The 15,209-nt window shown below is 47.3% G+C and overlaps 1 protein-coding gene across 5 annotated transcripts in view; it reads left to right on the top strand.

Annotated features, from left to right (window-relative positions):
• Positions 1–15,209, top strand: part of pomt2 (protein-O-mannosyltransferase 2) — a 220,156-nt gene that overhangs the window by 100,698 nt on the left and 104,249 nt on the right. For all 5 annotated transcript variants that reach the window (XM_069915874.1, XM_069915873.1, XM_069915876.1 and 2 more), the window contains exons 8-10: positions 7,202–7,284; positions 13,017–13,126; positions 13,207–13,273. In XM_069915874.1, the coding sequence (XP_069771975.1) occupies positions 7,202–7,284; positions 13,017–13,126; positions 13,207–13,273 (260 nt within the window). The remainder of the gene's footprint in view (positions 1–7,201; positions 7,285–13,016; positions 13,127–13,206; positions 13,274–15,209) is intronic.

Raw genomic sequence — 15,209 nt, 5'->3', positions numbered from 1 at the left:
AGTTCGGCGGGCAGCAACCTCCTTTGAAGAAGACCGCAGAGCCCACCTCACTGACAAAAGACAAAGGAGGAAAACCCAACACCCAACCCCAACCCACCAATTTTCCCTTGCAGCCGCTGCAACCGTGCCTGCCTGTCCCGCATCGGACTTGTCAGTCACCAACGAGCCTGCAGCAGACGTGGACCTACCCCTCCATAAATCTTTGTCTGCAAAGCCAAGCCAAAGAAAGAAAGAATGTTCTATGTTCTTTTGTGAGCTGAAGTGCTGCAATGTTCTCTGTTCTATTATATCCAAGTTTACAACAGGATCTAGATCAATTGAAAAGGTGGATCAAGTACTGGCAGATGTTTCACGACAACAGAGCAGGACTTGCATGATAAATGGCAGGGCCCTGAAGAACAGAGAGACCTTGGAGCACAGATGCAAAGTTCCTTGATAGTTTCACCTCTGGTGGATAAGATGGTGAAAAGGGCATTTGGCACGCTGGCCGTCATTAGGCAGAGTGCAGGGTGCAAAAGTTGGGGCCTCAGGATTCAACTGCACAGGCATCAATGATGCCACACTAAGTGCACTGTTCAGTTCTGGTTGTCAAAGATATTAATAAATTGGAAGGGGTGTGAAGTAGATTCACCAGCATTTTGCTGGGATTGCAGGGAACAGTGGGTGCAGTGATTATCATGGCATTAGTTTTGAAATAATCGTGGTCAACGATTGGGCTGTTTCTAGGGTTGAGATTTTAAAGTTGTAAAAACCCAATTTTGAGGGAATGATAAAGATTGATTGAGACAGGTTGTTTTCTTGAAAAGGTGGATTTGGAAAGTAGTAGGCCTTCAATAGAGTCGGGGGAGAGAGGTGGGAGGTCGGTGTCGCAGTAGGGGGAGAGGAGAGAGGTCGGTGTCGCAGTGGGGGTAGAGGAGGGAGGTCGGTGTCGCAGTGGGGGGAGAGGAGGGAGGTCGGTGTCACAGTGGGGGGAGAGGAGAGAGGTCGGTGTCGCAGTGGGGGGAGAGGAGGGAGGTCAGTGTCACAGTGGGGGGAGAGGAGGGTGGTCGGTGTCACAGTGGGGGAAGAGGAGGGTGGTCGGTGTCACAGTGGGGGGAGAGGAGGGTGGTCGGTGTCACAGTGGGAGGAGAGGAGGGTGGTCGGTGTCACAGTGGGGGGAGAGGAGAGAGGTCGGTGTCGCAGTGGGGGGAGAGGAGGGAGGTCAGTGTCACAGTGGGGGGAGAGGAGGGTGGTCGGTGTCACAGTGGGGGAAGAGGAGGGTGGTCGGTGTCACAGTGGGGGGAGAGGAGGGTGGTCGGTGTCACAGTGGGAGGAGAGGAGGGTGGTCGGTGTCACAGTGGGGGGAGAGGAGGGAGGTCAGTGTCACAGTGGGGGGAGAGGAGGGTGGTCGGTGTCACAGTGGGGGGAGAGGAGGGTGGTCGGTGTCACAGTGGGGGGAGAGGAGGGTGGTCGGTGTCACAGTGGGGGGAGAGGAGGGTGGTCGGTGTCACGGTGGGGGGAGAGGAGAGAGGTCGGTGTCACGGTGGGGGGAGAGGAGGGTGGTGGGTGTCACGGTGGGGGGAGAGGAGGGTGGTGGGTGTCACAGTGGGAGGAGAGGAGGGTGGTCGGTGTCACAGTGGGGGGAGAGGAGGGAGGTCAGTGTCACAGTGGGGGGAGAGGAGGGTGGTCGGTGTCACAGTGGGGGGAGAGGAGGGTGGTCGGTGTCACAGTGGGGGAAGAGGAGGGTGGTCGGTGTCACAGTGGGGGGAGAGGAGAGAGGTCGGTGTCACAGTGGGGGGAGAAGAGGGTGGTCGGTGTCACAGTGGGGGGAGAGGAGGGTGGTCGGTGTCACAGTGGGGGGAGAGGAGGGTGGTCGGTGTCACAGTGGGGGGAGAGGAGGGTGGTCGGAGTCACAGTGGGGGGAGAGGTGGGAGGTCGTTGTCACAGTGGGGGGAGAGGAGGGTGGTCGGTGTCACAGTGGGGGGAGAGGAGGGTGGTCGGTGTCACAGTGGGGGGAGAGGAGGGAGGTCGGTGTCACAGTGGGGGGAGAGGAGGGTGGTCGGTGTCGCAGTGGGGGGAGAGGAGGGAGGTCAGTGTCACAGTGGGGGGAGAGGAGGGTGGGCGGTGTCGCAGTGGGGGGAGAGGAGGGTGGTCGGTGTCACAGTGGGGGGAGAGGAGGGTGGTCGGTGTCACAGTGGGGGGAGAGGAGGGTGGTCGGTGTCACAGTGGGGGGGAGAGGAGGGTGGTCGGTGTCACAGTGGGGGGAGAGGAGAGAGGTCGGTGTCACAGTGGGGGAGAGGAGGGTGGTCGATGTCGCAGTGGGGGGAGAGGAGTGAGGTCGGTGGCACAGTGGGGGGAGAGGAGGGTGGTCGGTGTCACAGTGGGGGAGAGGAGAGAAGTCGGTGTCTCAGTGCGGGGAGAGGAGGGTGGTCGGTGTCACAGTGGGGGGAGAGGAGGGTGGTCGGTGTCGCAGTGGGGGGAGAGGAGGGTGGTCGATGTCGCAGTGGGGGGAGAGGAGGATGGTCGGTGTCGCAGTGGGGGGAGAGGAGGGTGGTCGGTGTCGCAGTGGGGGGAGAGGAGGGAGGTCGGTGTCACAGTGGGGGGAGAGGAGGGTGGTCGGTGTCACAGTGGGGGGAGAGGAGAGAGGTCGGTGTCGCAGTGGGGGGAGAGGAGGGTGGTCGGTGTCGCAGTGGGGGGAGAGGAGGGTGGTCGCTGTCGCAGTGGGGGGAGAGGTGAGAGGTCGCTGTCACAATGGGGGAAGGAGGAGGGAAGTCGCTGCTGCCATGGGTGGAGAGGAGGGAGGTCGCTGTTGCAATTGGGTGAAATGATGGGGGTCGCTGTTGCAATGGGATGAGATGAGGGAGGTCGCTGCCTCAGTGTGGGAGAGAGCTCGCTGCCACGGCGGGATAAAAGAGGGTTGTTGCCACAGGGCGGGGGAGAGTGGGGGGGCCGCGAACTGCTGCTGCTGTGAATGTCACTATGGTTTGCAGTGACAGCTCCACATTTGCAGCAGCGGGATGTTGCTGAAGAGGGTGGCGCTTGATTGATGAGGTGGGTGTTGCTTGACAGTGGGGGTGGTGACTGATGGGGAGGGAGGGTGACTGAGTGGTGGTGATCGACGGTGGGTGGCGACTAACGGGGGTGGCGACTAACGGGGGTGGCGACTAACGGGGGTGGCGACTGACAGCTGGTGGGGGCGGGCTGGGGTTGGCAGGGGTGACTTACCGATAGTTACCGTGAGTGCATGACGTGTTACTTACTGCGCCCTTAAATTGGCAAGTTGGTGATTTAATGGGTTGATCCTCCTGCTGTTTAAAAGGTGCTTCCAGCACCTTTGCCGTAGTAATCGCAACTGGGTCCCAGGAGGGCTACCCAGGGGCTACAGCTTAAAAGAGCCTAGAGTCTATTGAATTGAGGTCAACAAGCAGTGAGGTCATGAAACCTGTGCAGATTAAAGGAGGAATATGCTTGCTGTCTAGAGGCAAATAAGGATGAATAATTACGCACCTTTGGGTATTTATTGTTTGTCTGTATATGTGTTATATCTGCATGTTTTGCACCCTTTTGTCAGGTTGTACTTGTGCAATTGGATGATGATCAACTTAAATCCCCAGGCCCTAATAAAATATTCCCTTGGACCTTGAGGAAGGCTATTGTATAAATTTCAGGGAGCTTGGCATAGATTTTAAAATAACCTTGTCCACCGGTGAGTTGCCAGACGATTGCTAATCTGGTTCTATTGTTCTAAAAAGGCTCTAAGGAGAATCTGGCCAATTATAAGACAGTGAGCCTGACATCAGTTGTGGGTAAATTATTGGAACATGATCTATGAGATCAGAAATACAAGTATTTGGATAGATGGGGACTGATTAGTGATAGTCAACATGGTTTTGTGCATGGAAGGTTGTGTTTAACCAATCTTGTAGATTTTTTTTGAGAACGTTACCATGAAAGTTGATGGATGGACTTTAGTGAGGCGTTTGTCAAGGTCCAGCATGGGAGGTTGGTCAGGAAAGTTCAGACGCTCGGTGTTCAAGATGATGTAGTAAATTGCATGAAGCATTGGCTTTGCAGGAGAAATTAGAGAATGGTCATAAATCAATGATTCCTAAACTTTTTCAGGTTGGTGCCCCCTTGGTTCCCGGGCCACATCCCTACCCCACCCCACTCCACACATATACACCTCTTGGTATTCGGTCTATCCAAATTTCAAACAACAACTAATCTAACATTATATGCAAATATAATGTATTTCATAATTAAAACTTTCTTAAACCAATTTATTTAGCAATATGAAAGGATAAATTTACATCTCAACTGTAACTACATTGTCTTCAGAGTTTGAATGGGATGGATGTGTTTGGTGCAGGGATATCAGCTTCTCAACATCAGGCTTGAAGGCACCAAGAATGTCTTAGATCCCCACATTCAATCACTTTCATATTGTTTCTTTGCTTGGAAAGAAGCTCGGGGACTGCACACACTCTACTAAATATGATGTTGGGAAGGCAATCAAGTATATTTCGGCATTGCAGGGTAGTGGTCAGCAATGTCTTTTTGTAACTAAAAATCTTGATATGATTTTTTTGAACTTTGGCCTCAGCTCAATGTCATTTTGGAGTGAAATTACTTCTTCCTCCACCATTCCTGGTTCCCCATTGCTTATATCTAGGAATGGATTGATCACTCAGTCAGTTTTTTTTTAAGCATAAAATGATCCTGAAATCTGTCAGACGTGTCTCTATGCAGCTGATCTAGATATGCACAATATACTTGAAGGTCATTGTCTTCTTTTCCAATTTAGAGAGGCTATGTTAAGTCTGAATAACTTTCACTTGGACTGAGATAAGGTTAACCTCATTTTGATAAGGTTAACTTTGTTGAAATTTGTGCATACATCTGACAAGTAAGCAATATCACAGAACAGAATTGGAGTCTTGGAAGAATTCAACAATTATTTGAAAAATTGAACAGAAATGTCTCAGGCAGTTTCCCTTTGAGAGCCATCTAACTTCTGGATGCAACAACAAATGTTCAAAATATTCGTCATTCTCCGTGCAGAGCTGTCAAAACGGTCGGGAATTGAGAGCAAGTGCCTTGAATTTATTTACGGCTGTGAAAACAGTGCTTCATGATTTGTGAAGTTGACCACTGAGGGATGTTGTCTGTGGATGACAGAAAGCACCCTAAACATACCAAGTACAGCTTTTTTCAAGAAACTGATGAAGCCGTGATGACGACGAGCAAGAATGTTGGTCAGCGGGATGTCTTCCTCTCTGAAAAAAATTCTCAACGACATAAAATACTGTCTCCCCTTTGGTATCTGTTTCTGGTTGTCTTGTAAATAACAGCTCTTGAACCAAAATTTCATCTCTGATGAAACGAACATCAGCGAGAAACATAGATTCATGGCCTGGCAGAGTGGACTCATTGAATTGTAAGTCAAATGCTGTTGGTCGAAGCAGGTTGCACAATGTGTCTTCAATGTTTTCAGCCACTTCATCCTCTCTTCTTTGAACAAAGTTATTACTGAGAGGAATGGCTTTTATAATTTGTTCAGATGACTTGTATAAAACTGTGTGCAGAATCTCTCTTCCTGCTGGCAGAATAAGCTCTTCTCTGATTGTATGAGGCTTACCAGATCCAGCAGTCAGCACTGAGATGTGGTACAATGGATGCAAACCATCACTGGATTGTTGTGGAGTGCTAGCAAGCATATTTCCAATAGTTTTCCATTTCTGTAAGTTTTCTCGAAGTGACTGAAAATAGGCTAAGTTTTTGTCTGTCTTATGAGTCAAAAAGCCGGAAAGGTTTCCTGGCTTCATTTCAAAAGACTCCTTCACACAGTAAGTACATGGATTTCCGTTGGCCGTTTGCTGCACTTTACTGCCTACACTTTTTTACTTTGCTGTGCTGAGGCCGTATGTTATTCGGGGAAAAAAATGTCCTTTGTAAAAATCCTGCCAATCACAACAAAATGCAACGGAAAATAATAGCTACGCAATTACCTCTGCAGTCTGCCCTCAGGGTCCCCATCACGGATCAAAAATGTTCAAAAAAGAAATTCCAGAAAGTTCCAAAAAGCATGCATGAGCACTGCACCATTTTATATCATCGCAAACACAATGTGCACTTATGAAATATAAGTTGACGTAGCCTGATGTTACATAAATATCAATAAATGAATATATTGTGTGCTGCCAAAGAGGAGAAAGACAAAAGCATTTCTAGCAAATAAAAATGTAAAAACCATGTAAATCACTGCAAAATACAGGAGAAAAACATAAGGAAATATTGTCGGGTCCCCCAATCATGGTTGGGCCGTCAGGTGCTTGATGGGTGGGTGGCCGGGGCGAGGATCAGCTGTCAGGTACTCTATAGGTTGGGGGACTGGGCTGAGGATCTGCGATTGGGCCATCAGAAGCTCGATGGGTGGGCGGCCGGGGCAAGGATCAGCCATCAAGTGCTCGATAGGCGTGGGACCAGGGTGAGGATCAGTCGTCAGGTGCTCAATGGGCAGGTGGCCGGGGAAAGGATCAGCTGTCTGGAGCTCGATGGGCGGGTGGTTGGGGCTGATATTTAGGGGGAGGGTCAGTGTATTTATATGTAATTTACAACCTGAAGACAATTTGAAATTCTTACAGATGTGAATGTGGCACATGCTCTGTCCAGAGCATGCGAACAAGAGACAAGCAAACGTTCACTGCCCCCTTTTTCTTCACCTTCCCTGACTGCCCCCTGGAATCTTTCCACTGAGGGAATCACTATCATATATGATTGCCACTCTCGTTGGAGCCCTGTGGCTAGTGGTGTGCCACAGGGATTGGTGCTACTTCTATTGTTGTTTGGCACCTTTGCCAGTTATCAAGATGATAACATGGGAAACTGTATTGTCAATTTTGCAGATCACAGAGAATGGACATTGAGGAAAGCTTTCAAAGCTTGCAGCGGCATGTGGACCAGCTAGTAAATGGGCTGCAATGTAGGCCGAAGGGCCAGTACTGTGTTGTCATGTTCTATGTTCTGTGAAAGGTGGTGCATATTCAATGGGCTGAATCGTCTATTTCTCCACTGCTTTTCCATGATTCGATGAAATTCTCTGTCAAATATCGTCATCAAATCATGCAAGTGCATTTGGGTGACTTAGTTTGATTCTGAGATTGACAGAAGATTTCCAAGTGCTTGTGACTCCTTTTCCTGTTTTATTTTTTTCTCTTTCCAGTGGCCCTGGAGATGGATTCTTCAGCTCTGCATTTCAGTCTCGTCTGATTGGTAACAATTTGTTCAATGCATCAATGCCAGAGTGTGCGTATTTAAAATAATGATCTCTGATTCTTAGAGCTTCTCATTGTGTCCTGGAAAAAATATTAATCTCTCTTGCAACCAGGCAGAAACTTTGAGCCTGTGAGTTGGACTGTGGTATTTCTGTTTGTTGCTGGTAGCCAAGTTCAGATCACAATTTGTGATAAATGGGAGCTAGTTCAACATTTCTTTGAGAGAAGTGACATTGAATGATGCCAGGCAGCCTTGGCCTGGAACCTTTTCATCCTGTTTCTTTTAGACAGACAGCACAATAACAGACCCTTCTGGCCCACAAGCCCTTGCCACCCAATAACACCTAACGACATGTCAAATATATCTTCGAGGGCCCCTGCAATTTCTACTCAAGCCTCCCTCAAGGTTTGAGGGAATACCTTGTCAGGACCTGGAGATTTATCTACTTTTATTTGCTCTTTAATCAGTGTCATTTCCATACATTCTGTGCTAGTTTCCTGAGAAAATTATAGATGCAAAAATCCTATTTAAGATCTCCCCCATCTCTTTTGGCTGCATACATATCCAACCACTCTGATCTTCAAGAGCATAAATTTTGTCCCTGAGGGATTTTCCTCACCTTGTTTGCCAAAGCAACCTCATGTCTTCTTTTAACCCTCCTGGTTTATTTTGTGTTTTTTCTTGCATTTTTAATGTCTTTCGTTTACCTCATTTGCTCCATTTTGCTTCTACCTGTTGTACGTCTCTCTCTTCTTAACCAGATGCACGTTATCTTGCAAAAACCAAGGTTCCTTATGCCTGCGAATCTTGCCTTTAATCTTGACAGGAACATACAAACTCTGTTCTCTCAAACTTTATTTTCAAAGACTCCTGTAAATCCAATAAATAAAATATGACATTCTCTTCCCACATAATATGATTTACAGAGTCCTTATTTCCCCCTCCTTACACCCTCCCCTCCCTATCCCTTAAATTATACAAATGCCAAAATATAAAAATACAGACATACAAAAACCACCTAAATACTGACAAAGACAACAATCCTCCTCGAGGTGTTTAAAAAAAACAGGTCGGGGTAAAACCACACGTCGTCTGTACCACATTCCCCATTTCATGCCCTTAATCCTTTACCTGCTGGGACGGGTTGTTTCTTTTCTCTTATTGGGGGCGAAGGGGGGTGTGAATTATACCTGTGCACTGATGTGCCTCAGATATCGTTGCCACACTTCAACGATTGTGTCATATTCTGTAAATTGTAGGTGATTTTCTCCAGGGGAATACAACCCTGTATCTCCATATTCTATCATGCAATATTTAGCTAGGAGTCGGACTTCCATGTAACCGCTATACACTTCCTTCACAAACTGAATTTGGTGTTTGGACAGTCTAAACTGTACTTTCCCAATGTCTCCTAGAAGCTACAACTCCAGGTCCTGTGGTAAAATCCACCTTTGTAATTTTTTTCAGAGGGTCCGTCATGATCAGCCATGATCTGTAAAATGGCGGTGCTGGCTCGACGGGCCGAAGGGCCTACTCCAGTTCCTATTGTCTATTGTCTTCCCAGAAGGATCTCACTGTTGTACTCTGCCAGGTGGAGTGGACAAAGGTTCCAACCTCCACTCTGCACCTAAAACATATTTGCAAAATTTCTGACTTTGAGTTGTGTAATTTTATTGGTGTGAGGTATAAATGATGCAAGAAATTATGCTGTACCAGCATGTGTCTGGCATTAACAATTCCCGTCAGGCTATTCGGACACAAATCTTCCCACCATTGTTCATCAATTGATATGCTCAAGTCTGACTCTCGTCTTTCCCTTGACCATTGTAACCCGGCTTCAGGCCTTCACTTTGGATTATGGAATACATCCTAAAGATAAATTTACACACATTCCCCTTTTGAATTAGTCTCCATGTCACTATAGTCAGGCAGGGTCATTGCTGGACCAAATTTGTCCCTTAGGAAAGATCTTAATTGCAGAAAGCAGAAGAATGTTCTATTTGATAACTCATATTTGGTCCTAACTGCTTGAATGACAGAAGCTGCCCTTGATACTAGCAATCCTTGACACACCTGATCCCCTTCCAGTACCAGGTGTCCAGGATGTTATTGCCCAGAGTCCTGGGTATTAAATTGTAACTGAGCACATCCTTGCCGGAAAACAACCTGTCCGAATTCTTGCTTTCTCATTTCTTCAAAATTGACAATTGCATAATTAGAATCTCAACCCAAAGACCAGACCCATTGTTAGCCATAATTCTTTGAAACAAGGTAGAGAGAGTGCAGAGAAGATTTGTGAAAATGTTACCTTGGTTTCAGAATCTAGATTACAAGGAAAGATTGAGCAGATTAGGTCTTTATTTGGAATGTAGAAGGTTGAGGGGGGATTTGATCGATGTATTTCAGATTATGAGACAGATAGATAGAGTTGATGTGGATAGGCTTTTCCCATTGAGAGTAGGAGAGATTAAAACAAGAGGTTAAGATCTTAGGAGCAAAAGTTTAGAAGTAACATAAAGGGGAATTCAGAGAGTGGTGACTGTGGAATGAGCTTCCAGAAATTGTGGTGGCTGGGTCCATTTGTCATTTAAGGAAAAATTGGATAGGTATATGGACGGGAGGGAATGGAGGGTTATAGGCAGGGTGCAGGTAGGTGGGACTAGAGGAGAGGACTTAGTCTGGTGTGGAGCCTGGCCTGTTTCTGTGCTGTAATTGTTACATGGTTATATGATGATCACTGATTCCAAAATGTTCCACTATACACACTTCCCTTCTGTAAAAGAGAACCAATATAGCCTTTCTCTATTTTGTACCTCTCTATTGATTTAGAACACATTTAGCAAATTCCCTTTTACATTTTGGGAGTCACAGTCAATATTTGCAAAGTTAAAGTCATCAACTATCATAACTGTACGTTTCCTACATCTGTCTGCAGATTTGCTTCTCCAATTCTCGCTATTAGGCGGACTATAATACAACCCCATGAGTGTGGCCATAACTTCCTGTTCCTCAGCTTCACCCATACAGCCTCAGTAGATAAGCCCTCCTGCCTGAGCACAGCTGTGACATTTTCTCACAAGCAAAGCCACTCCTCCCCCTTTCATCCCCCCTTTCTATCGCGTCTGGAACTCCATAACACTGAGCTAGTCCTGCCCCTCCTGCAACCAAGTTTCACTAATGGCTACAATGTCATGATTCCACATGCCAATCCGTGCCCTCGGCTCATCTGACTTTCCTTCAATACTCCTTGCATTGAAATAGACACATTTCAGAACATTATTTCCACCACACACAACCTTTTGATTCCTATCTTTGTATGCAGTCTTCTTCTTTCTTCTTTGGCTTGGCTTCGCGGACGAAGATTTATGGAGGGGGTAAATGTCCACGTCAGCTGCAGGCTCGTTTGTGGCTGACAAGTCCGATGCGGGACAGGCAGACACGGTTGCAGGGGAAAATTGGTTGGTTGGGGTTGTCTTTTGTCAGTGAGGTGGGCTCTGCGGTCTTCTTCAAAGGAGGTTGCTGCCCGCCGAACTTGTGAGGCGCCAAGATGCAGGGTTTGAGGCGATATCAGCCCACTGGCGGTGGTCAATGTGGCAGGCACCAAGAGATTTCTTTAGGCAGTCCTTGTACCTCTTCTTTGGTGCACCTCTGTCACGGTGGCCAGTGGAGAGCTCGCCATATAACACGATCTTGGGAAGGCGATGGTCCTCCATTCTGGAGACGTGACCTACCCAGCGCAGTTGGATCTTCAGCAGCATGGATTCGATGCTGTCGGCCTCTGCCATCTCGAGTACTTCAACGTTAGGGATGAAGTCGCTCCAATGAATGTTGAGGATGGAGCGGAGACAACGCTGGTGGAAGCGTTCTAGGAGCCGTAGGTGATGCCGGTAGAGGACCCATGATTTGGAGCCGAACAGGAGTGTGGATATGACAACGGCTCTGTATACGCTTATCTTTGTGAGGTTTTTCAGTTGGTTGTTTTTCCAGACTCTTTTGTGTAGTCTTCCAAAGGCGCTATTTGTCTTGGCAAGTCTGTTGTCTATCTCGTTGTCGATCCTTGCATCTGATGAAATGATGCAGCCGAGATAGGTAAACTGGTTGACCGTTTTGAGTTTTGTGTGCCCGATGGAGATGTGGGGGGGGCTGGTAGTCATGGTGGGGAGCTAGCTGATGGAGGACCTCAGTTTTCTTCAGGCTGACTTCAAGGCCAAACATTTTGGCAGTTTCCGCAAAACAGGACGTCAAGCGCTGAAGAGCTGGCTCTGAATGGGCAACTAAAGCGGCATCGTCTGCAAAGAGTAGTTCACGGACAAGTTGCTCTTGTGTCTTGGTGTGAGCTTGCAGGCGCCTCAGATTGAAGAGACTGCCATCCGTGCGGTACTGGATGTAAACAGCGTCTTCATTGTTGAGGTCTTTCATGGCTTGGTTCAGCATCATGCTGAAGAAGCTTGAAAAGAGGGTTGGTGCGAGAACGCAGCCTTGCTTCACGCCATTGTTAATGGAGAAGGGTTCAGAGAGCTCATTGCTGTATCTGACCCGACCTTGTTGGTTTTCGTCCAGTTGGATAACCATGTTGAGGAACTTTGGGGGGATTTGGCAAATACTAGAGCGCATCGGATGCCCCCCAAAGTTCCTCAACATGGTTATCCAACTGCACGAAAACCAAAAAAAAAGTATGCAGTCTTAACATGGGCCTAATGGCCTAATTCTGCTGCTCTCCTATGTCTTCTGGATTACTGGCCTCATTGCTCACAGACACAGCACATATTTTTGTGCTTTTATTAGCCATCATATCTTCAAATTATTCTCTAGTTCCTGTTGTCATGTTTTCGCTTTGATTTTGTTTTTCTTCCCCAACCTTGTGCTGTAGTAGATTACACCATTTGTTTTCAAACGAGTTTACCAGTTGATCAAAAGCCCCTCATCATTCAATTTTCCCCTGCAACCGCTGCAACCGTGTCTGCCTGTCCCGCATCGGACTTGTCAGCCACAAACGATCCTGCAGCTGATGTGGACATTTACCCCTCCATAAATCTTTGTCCTCGAAGCCAAGCCAAAGAAGAGAAAAGAACACCTGTCCCCACATGGCAAAATGTGTCAACCTGCATCATGCCATACCATTTCTAAATAATGTTTGATTGGTATCCTGAGGCCATTGATTGACTTTAGAGCATAATCCTTTGATGTGCTAACATGACAGAACTGCATTGATATCAGTCAATTTTCAATTGATCCTCATTGATCCCAATCTCCTGGGCAGTGCGTTTTGCATTTCTGCCATTCTGATTAAAGAGGTACTTCATTCTATACCCAGAGGGTGGTGAATCTGTGGAATTCATTGCCACAGAGGGCAATAGAGGCAGGTTCATTAAATCTATTTAAGAGGGAATTAGATCTATTTCTTCAGTACAAGGGTATTAAAGGTTACGGAGAGAAGGCAGGGATGGGGTACTGAACTTTAAGATCAGCCATGATCTCGTTGAATGGCGGAGCAGGCTCGAAGGGTCGAATGACCTACTCCTGCTCCTATCTTCTATGTTTCTCTTTCAGTGCGAATTGATTTTGTTGCCAGGGTAGGGCTAAAGTGAGATTGCAAGGGGTGGATAGTGGAACTACTCATTTATTTCCTTGCAGATTATGAGACTGGCTTGTGAATTCTGATTCACTCAGCTGTTTCTGGTCGGTTTTACAAGTGTTTTGTTGCCCTGATGTTTGGAGATGTACGTTTCTCATGGCAGCTCTCCCTTGTATCCTTGCTGCAGACATTGCTTATGGATCAATGATCACAGTTAAGAATGTGCAAACTGCAGGTGGATATCTCCATTCTCACTGGCATCTGTATCCAGAAGGAGTCGGAGCTCGACAGCAGCAGGTCAGTTGGATGTACTGAGATCTTGTGTGGAACATGATGCTGCGAAGAGTTCTGTCACTCTTATGCTCATTATTTTTCAGGTTACCGCCTACTTGCACAAGGATGATAACAATCTTTGGATTGTCAAGAGACCTGACCACACCACAGGTCAGTGCAGTTTGTATACTGAGGTGAGCGCCTCACACTGAATCCCCAGAGATTGGTGTTGAAAGTGCTGAGCTCAACTTCTGATTACAAGCACCCTAAGGAATCCATTTGGCTGTACTGAAGAAAGATCTGGTTTCCTCATGAGAGAGAGCTGATTTTACCAGTGCTGCTGAGAGTCATGCTGCTGGTCTCGCCCCCCCGACTCGCGCTGCTGGTCTTTTGAACCCCCCCCCCCCCCCGCCCCGACTCGTGCTGCTGTTCTCCCCTACTTGCTCGCCTGACTCACGCTGCCGTTCTCGCCCACCCGACTCACGCTCCCGGTCTCCCTCCCTCGTCCGTCCGCCCGAGTCACACTTCCGGTCTCCCCCCCCTTGCCTGCCCGCCCGAGTCGTGCTGCCGGTCTCTCCCCCTTGCCCCTACCCCAGGTCACGCTGCCGTCTCTCTCCCCACTTTTTGGATTTTGGAGCTTTCCGAATTTTAGATGTCCAGATAAAGGATAGTGTACCTGTATATAACACTCTGCAATCATAAAATTCGTCCTCTGCCTCCAATTGCCAAGCTAACATAGAACATTACAGCACTGTCCAGGCCCTTCAGTACTAATCTATATAAACCTACTCAATGATCTAAACTTTTCCTACCTCACATTCATAACCTTTTTTTCTTGCATCTTGTGCCAGACTAAGTCTTTTAAATGTCTCTATTGTACCAGCCTCCATTACCACCCCTGGCGATGCATCCCAGGAACTCACCACTCTGTGGAAAATAAAACATACCCCTGACCTCTCCACGAAACCTTCTTCACTTCACCTTAAACAGGTGACTTCTCTCATCATGAGAAAGGGTTCTTGCTGCTTCTTAATATCTTGTAGACTTCTCTCACCTCTCATCCTCTTCGTTCCAACTAGAGAAGCCCTTGCTTGGTTAACCTTGCCCCAAGAGACACATTCTTCAATCCAGCCAACATCCTTGTAAATCTTCAAACCCTCTTCAAAACTCCTAGTCTAACCAGAGTTTTATACAGTTGCAACATTACCTCAATGTTCTTGAACTCAATCCCCACATACCATAAGCCTTCTAAACTACCCTACTAATCTGTGCACCATCCTTGAGAGATCTATAGATTTAGACCCCAAGGTCTCTCTGTTCTTCCACTCTGTTCAGATTCTTGCCATTAACCACATACTCTGCCTTTGACCAACCAAAATCCATCACCTCACAGTTACCCAGATTGATCTTTTTCTGCCCAACTCTGCATCCTGTCTATATCCTGTTGTGTCCTTTGACAATCTTTAACCCAATCCACAACACCTCCAACCTTCGTATCATCTGCAAACTTACTGACCCATTCTCTATTTCTTTGTCCAATTCATTTATAAAAATCACAAAGGGCAGATCTCTGCGGAATTCCACTAGTCACTGATCACTGGACAGAATGGTTCCCATTCTCTACTACCCTCTGCTTTCTACAGGCAAGGCCATTCTTTATCCGCACAGCCAAGGTTCCATGGATCTAATGCCTGATGACTTTCTGAATGAATCTCGCAGGGGGACCTTGTCAAATGCCTCACTAAAATCAGTATACACCACATCTACTGCTTTACCTTCATCAATTTCAAAAAACTCAATTAGGCTCAAAGGGCACTACCTTCCCCTCACAAAGCCATGCTGACTATCCCTGAGCAGACTGTACTTCTCTAAATACTCGTAACTCCTGTCCTTAAGAATTCTCTCCAATAGTGCGCCCACCACTGACGTAAGACTCACTGGCCTATAATTCTGTCTGCCATTCCTTGTTGGAGATTGACGCCAGTGGTGGGGAGGTGTCGGGGACCGGCAATGGCTGATGCTACTGTGCTGTTTTTGGTTTTGTTTTGATTACCGGAAAAACCTAAAAACTGAACAATGTCTGGCCCCAAGCATTTCAGATAGAGAG

This window comes from Narcine bancroftii, chromosome 2 (genome assembly GCF_036971445.1).
Source record: "Narcine bancroftii isolate sNarBan1 chromosome 2, sNarBan1.hap1, whole genome shotgun sequence".
Lineage (NCBI taxonomy): Eukaryota > Metazoa > Chordata > Chondrichthyes > Torpediniformes > Narcinidae > Narcine > Narcine bancroftii.
Note: the sequence above shows the minus strand (reverse complement) of the source record. Positions and strands in the feature narration are given on the sequence as shown.